The sequence below is a fragment of the Coregonus lavaretus genome, assembly GCF_964263955.1.
Source record: "Coregonus lavaretus genome assembly, contig: HAP1_SCAFFOLD_7669, whole genome shotgun sequence".
NCBI classification, from domain to species: Eukaryota; Metazoa; Chordata; class Actinopteri; order Salmoniformes; family Salmonidae; genus Coregonus; species Coregonus lavaretus.
Window position 1 is genome coordinate 18391 of NW_028164842.1, and position 6964 is coordinate 25354.

Here is a 6964-nt window from a genome sequence, read left to right on the forward strand (position 1 = left end):
TTTCCAACCTACTCTAACAAAGATCCACTCTCCCTACATCTGGTAACCCTCCATGGGCACTCTCTTTCTCTGATGGTATTACCCTTTGCCCCAAGTCAGTATATCCTGTCCATCCATCATGCTATCATAAACATCAGTCATCTCCTTTGACATAAGGAATGTAGACTCCGTGGCCCCAAATCACTTATCTATCAACTCTAACCTGGTCCCTACGATACTATGACATGACATCACTACAGCCAGCCACTGATGTTGGGCGATTAGGCCTGGCTCGCAGTCAGCGTTCCAATAGTTTGAAACTCTGGTAGTGAGTGTTGCAACCGAGAACAGACGATTTTTACATGCTACGCGCTTCAGCACTCGGCAGTCCCGTTCTGTGAGCTTGTGTGGCCTACCGCTTCGCGGCTGAGCCGTTGTTGCTCCTAGACATTTCCACTTCACAATAACAGCACTTACAGTTGACCGGGGCAGCTCTAGCAGGGCAGAAATTTGACGAACTGACTTGTTGGAAAGGTGGCATCCTATGACAGTGCCATGTTGGAAGTCACTGATTTCTTCAGTAAGGCCATTCTACTGCTAATGTTTGTCTATGGAGATTGCATGGCTGTGTGCTCAATTTTATACACCTGTCAGCAACGGGTGTGACTGAAATAGCCGAATCCACTAATTTGAAGGGGTGTCCACGTACTTTTGATGATGTAGTGTATGTTCCCCAATTGCAAATCAATAAGTAAAACAAGTAGTTCAAAGCTACTATTAAATGCCCAGGTAAGCCAGGTTACAATGGTTCACCTTGATTCTGATATATACTGAACAAAAACGCAACATGTAAAGTGTTCGTCCCATGTTCCATGAGCTGAAATAAAAGATCCCAGAAATGTTCCATACGCATAAAAAGCTTATTTCTCTCAAATGATGTGTACAAATTTGTTTACATCCCTGTTAGTGAGCATTTCTCATTTGCCAAGATAATCCAGCCACCTGACAGGGGTGACATATCACAAAGCTGATTAAACAGCATGATCATTACACAGGTGCACCTTGTGCTGGGGACAATAAAAGGCCACTCTAAAATGTGCAGTTTTGTCATACAACACAATGCCACAGATGTCTCAAGTTTTGAGGGTGCGTGCAATTGGCATGCTGACTGCAGGAATGTCCACCAGAGCTGTTGCCAGGGAATTGAATGTTCAATTCCAACGTCATTTTAGAGAATTTGGCAGTACATCACACCTCCCTATTGAAACACTGGTAACGAAACGAGAATACTGACTCAATAAATAAGACAACAGCATGGGTATTAGTTATGATAGTGCACTTTTATTAGTAGCCTGATCTTCACATCATGTTTTATTTTGAAAACGAATATAACAAGATTCCAGAAATGGTATTTGTCATTGACAGGCAGAAAAGTTACTACAGTTACTATGTCCAAACCCCACGTCCTTGAGATGTACGATGGAAAAGCACCAGGCAGGGGGCCAGCAGAGGTGGGGTCTTCTCCGTCAATGGCCTCTGTGTGCTCGGCCTGGCCAAGCGCCAGCTGTGGGCAGTAGGGACGTGTCATTCCAGGTATGAGCTAACTGGCAGGGAGCTTCAGAGAAAACGTTAAGAAGAAGAATATATATATAAAGTCTAGTGATTCCCATACAATTATGTTGTAAAATACTCATAGCTTGGTTCACCTTCAGCGTTATGCGGAAAGCTGGAGCTAGACTTTGGACTTTGGACCTATCAGAGATCAAGCAGTTATAAATAAAGAGGTCGTGCAGCATCAGTCGTTCTCACACCTGGCTGACACCATGTGGATTCTCGTCGCCTCTCTAATATTAGGCCTTCAGACTGGTGAGTTGTTTGTTTTTTTAACTCAATATAATATAATGTTATGGAAGTAAAATAATAACATAAGAACCTAATAAATGACTGTAGAACCTATGTTGTCCCGTTGTACCAAATGACGTACTGTATTTTCATCTGCCCTAGATTCATTCGTAGTCAGTCATTTGTGTATTATAAAACAGTAATAGCTGCAAAGGCTACATTTGAATAAACGTTTGATTCATATTATCTTCAACAACAAAAAATTCTATATGAATCCATATAAAATGCAAGATATGATCAGCACATTGAGGTTTCTGGATGGAATTTCAGTTGGTAACAGACCAATTTGCGCAGTCGACGTTTGGTTGTGTACGCCATGAACATTGGGTATTGACTAGCCGTATGACTAAAAATATGATTATTTTTGTTTGAATGTGTTCCCTACTCAGTGTCTGGCCAGAGCACTGTGAGATGGTGTGCAATCTCAGCTCAAGAGATGACCAAATGTAACGCCATGGCGCAGGCCTTCAGCAGTGTGGGTATCCGTCCAACTATCCAGTGCGTCAGCGATGCGTCTGTGGAAGGATGCGCGCAGAAGATCAGGGTACGTGGGGCTCTTTCAGATCATAGGGCACATTTCCGTTTATATTAGAATCATATTATGATAGGGACTTCCTATAAAACTTGATAAAATCTACATTTTTTTAGGGGATTTTTTTTTCTTCCGTTTGTGACAATTGATGTTTATCTATCTATATGTTCCTAATAATTGCTGTGATATTGTTTGTTTATTTAAGTCTTGGATAGGAGAATGATATCACCTTTGGAGCATGTGTTGAGCCAGTTGTCTAGGAGTATCTGCCAATGTCCTGAGTCTGTCTGATCAGGAAGCAACACTGTTTCATTTCATACAGTTCCTTTAATCTTTGAAACATGCTATTTAAACCCCTCTTCATTTATTTTCTAGAAAAACCAAGTAGATGCCTTTTCAATGAGCGCTAAGGATATCTACACCTTGGGGGAAGAAACTAACTTCAAAATAGCTGCAGGAGAGAGTTCTGCAGATGGTAAAGAGTTTATGTTAATCTTATATGTCTGATATTGCAGCACATGATCACAATATGTCTGTCACCAGTTTCGCATAAAGTCATTTGTGTCTATTTCACGATCATTTGTGGTAGTGGGTTGGATATTCTGACTCTGTTTTATGACATGCTTGTGCAATCCTTACCCTTAACGTAGAAAGAGGAAGGCATATCATGTCCATCTGATGACTGGTACATAGTGTACTGTATGTATGTTAATGATTTACTAGAGATTCAAGTAACTTATTTATATGTACCTACAATAACTTATAGATTGTGGAGAGAAAGACCCATTTAACTCAGAGTTATTCACCCCTCATACTGTAAGCTGGCATGCATTAAAGTAAAGTTTAGAATGATTTGAAATGCTAATGCACCATCAAGTCATCAATCTTATGAAAGGGGGCGAGGTCATATCCCTCAATTGTGGCTCTTTGGACTCAACGTGAAAGAGGGAAGCCATTGGTTAGCTGGACCCATAACACATGATTATCACCCTGACCCCTGACCTCCACAGGAGAGGGCACAACCTACTATGCGGTTGCCGTGGTGAAGAAGACGAACCCGGGCATCAACGTCAACACACTGAAGGGCAGGAAGACGTGTCACACAGGGAAGGGCCGTACCGCCGGCTGGGACATGCCCCTGGGATACCTCATCGACCAGGGCAAGATGTCTGTCATGGGCTGCGACATCCCACAGGGTAGGGCATTGTGACACACAAGCCAGTGTACGCACGCAAGCAAACACACACACATGCCAGTGTACGCACGCACGCACGCAAGCAAACAAACACACACACACACATGCGTGCACGTACGCACAAAAAACACAGACAACCACACAGACACACACACACCCACATACAGTGCCTTGCAAAAGTATTCATCCCCCTTGGCGTTTTTCCTATTTTGTTGGATTACAACCTGTAATTTAAATGGATTTTTATTTGGATTTCATGTAATGGACATACACAAAATAGTCCAAATTGGTGAAGTGAAATGAAAAAAATAACTTGACACACACATATATAAACACACATACAGTACACACACTCTGCACACTACACTGTAGGTGCTTTGAAACCAATACAACACTAAACTGTGTGTGGTGTTTCCCCCCAGGGGTGTCAGATTTCTTTAATGCCAGCTGTATCCCTGGGTCACAGGGAGACCCTCCCTCCCTGTGCCAGCTGTGTAAAGGCAACAAAGATGGACAGTTTGTATGTGACAAGACTGACAAGGAGAGATACTACGCTTACAACGGGGCCTTCAGGTAAGGTACCTCACACACTGATACTGTACAGCCTTTACTACTGGACTACTCTCAGAGATTAACCCACACAATATGATCTCTCTCTGTCTCTCTCTCTGTCTGTCTGTCTCTTTCTCTCTCTCTGTCTGTCTCTCTCTCTCTCTCTGTCTGTCTGTCTCTTTCTCTCTCTCTGTCTGTCTGTCTGTCTGTCTGTCTGTCTGTCTGTCTGTCTGTCTCTCTCTCTCTCTCTCTCTCTCTCTCTCTCTCTCTCTCTCTCTGTCTGTCTCTTTCTCTCTCTCTGTCTGTCTGTCTCTTTCTCTCTGTCTGTCTGTCTCTCTGTCTCTCTCTGTCTGTCTCTTTCTTTCTCTCTCTCTGTCTCTCTCTGTCTGTCTCTCTCTCTCTGTGTCTTTCTCTCTCTCTCTTTCTCTCACTCTCTCTGTCTGTCTGTCTGTCTTGTCTCTCTGTCTGTCTGTCTGTCTGTCTGTCTGTCTGTCTGTCTGTCTGTCTGTCTGTCTGTCTGTCTGTCTGTCTGTCTGTCTGTCTGTCTGTCTGTCTGTCTGTCTGTCTGTCTGTCTGTCTGTCTGTCTCTCTCTCTCTCTCTCTCTCTCTCTCTCTGTCTCTCTTTCTCTCTCTCTGTCTGTCTCTTTCTCTCTGTCTTTCTCTCTCTCTCTGTCTCTCTCTCTCTTTCTCTCTCTCTCTCTCTGTCTCTCTCTCTCTCTCTCTCTCGCTGTCTGTCTGTCTCATCTGTCTGTCTGTCTGTCTGTCTGTCTGTCTGTCTGTCTGTCTGTCTGTCTGTCTGTCTGTCTGTCTGTCTGTCTGTCTGTCTGTCTGTCTGTCTGTCTGTCTGTCTGTCTGTCTGTCTGTCTCTCTCTCTCTCTCTCTCTCTCTCTCTCTCTCTCTCTGAGACAGGTGTTTGGTTGAAGATGCAGGAGAGGTGGCTTTTGTAAAGCACACCACAGTTGAGGAGAACACAGACGGTAGGCCGATCTCCTCCCTGTCCTCCGTGTTCATTCATTCATTCATTTATTCATTCATTCATTCATTCATTTCATTTCATTAATTTGATCATTAAAAGTAGTAATCTGCTCTAGCCGGAGACAACAATACATACATTAAAAATGATCAAGGATATAAACACAATAAAGGCTGAAGGCTTATTTCCATTGTGGTCCTCTCAGAGAGATGGCAGGTGGGCAAGACTGACCTTTAACACTTAATGCAGTTAAAAACAACAACAGAAGCACCAATTACAAATTAACAATTTACAACAATATCATCAGCACAGAGGTTCCTGTTTAAGAGTCACCTTATATTGGCACCAAACAGCCCTACCCTCCTCTGCCCCATCCCCTCCTCCCCCTCCTCTGCCCCCTGCCCTCCCCCTCCTCTGCCCACTGCCCTCCCCTCCTCTGCCCCCTCCCCCTCATCTGCCCCCTCCCCTCCCCCTCCTCTGCCCCCTACCCTCCCCCTCATCTGCCCTCCCCCTCCTCTGCCCCCTCCCCTCCCCCTCCTCTGCCCCCTGCCCTCCCCCTCCTCTGCCCCCTGCCCTCCCCCTCCTCTGCCCCCTGCCCTCCCCCTCCTCTGCCCCCTGCCCTCCCCCTCCTCTGCCCCCTGCCCCCCCCTCCTCTGCCCCCTCCCCTCCCCTCCCCCTCCTCTGCCCCCTGCCCTCCCTCTCCTCTGCCCCCTCACTCCCCCTCATCTGCCCCCTAACCTCCTCTGCCCCCTGCCCTCCCCCTCCTCTGCCCCCTGCCCTCCCCCTCCTCTTCCCCCTGCCCTCCCACTCCCCCTCCACTGCCCCCTGCCCTCCCCCTCCTCTGCCCCATGCCCTCCCTCTCCTCTGCCCCCTCCCCTCCCCCTCCTCTGCCCCTACCCTCTTCTGCCCCCTCCCCTCCCCCCCTGCCCCCTGCCCTGCCCTCCCTCTCCTCTGCCCCCTGCCCTCCCCCTCCTCTGCCCCCTCCCCTCCCCTCCCCCTCCTCTGCCCCCTGCTGGTGTATGTATAACTGTGTATGTATAACTGTGTAACCCGGTGTCTGTCCTGCTGGTTGTAGGACACGGTGACCCTGCCTGGGCCTTAGAGCTGAAGTCTTCAGACTACGAGCTGTTGTGTAGAGATGGGACCAGGGCCCCAGTGAGAGAACACCGCCGGTGCCACCTGGTCAGGGTGCCAGCCAGGGGCATCGTGGTCAAATCTGACATCAGTGGCACTGTGGTCTACAACATGCTGACAGAAGGAATGGTGGGTAATACTCTTCATCCCAGCCTTAAAGCGGCAATCTGCAGTTCGAACAATAATAAAGTGGGCACCCCGCCATTGATTTGGTAAACAGCCGAGGGATGGGGCTAGAGACATGTAACCACTCTCCAATTCATGGACAGTGCTCTGGATACAAGGACTGACTATCCATGATATCAACATTATAGTTTTAACCATGTCTTTAACAGTGTTTGTTTACATTTACATTGTTTACAAACAAAAGAGTAAAACAAGTTTATATTTTAGGTTTTGATGGGTTACAACAGTTTAACTAAGCTCATGAGGCTTAGTTATATACAGTATATAGCTATATATAATTAATACATTACATTCTTCAACAATCAATGGATATACTGTATATTATTCATTTAAAGTCAAAAAAATGGATCTAGCAACTGCAGATTGCCGCTTTAAATGTGTTGTGGGTTATAGTATAGTATTGGTGCGTTCAAGACAATTAGGAACTCGGAAATCTCCGACCAGTGTGTTCAAGACAACTTCGCTGTTTCTCACTATGGCAAAGACACCCTGGTTTTAAGTTTGAATAAAT

The 6964-nt window shown here is 46.0% G+C and overlaps 1 protein-coding gene across 1 annotated transcript; it reads left to right on the forward strand.

Annotated features, from left to right (window-relative positions):
- Nucleotides 1-1567: 1567 nt before the first annotated feature.
- On the forward strand, nucleotides 1568-6396 carry LOC311115074 (melanotransferrin-like; the record flags this gene model as incomplete). The annotated part of the gene is made up of 7 exons (XM_084190285.1): nucleotides 1568-1845; nucleotides 2271-2425; nucleotides 2789-2888; nucleotides 3424-3609; nucleotides 4031-4181; nucleotides 5070-5137; nucleotides 6209-6396. Coding segments are annotated over exons 1-7 (891 nt in total), but the record flags the coding sequence as incomplete, so codon positions are not given.
- Between the last annotated feature and the right edge of the window lie 568 nt (nucleotides 6397-6964).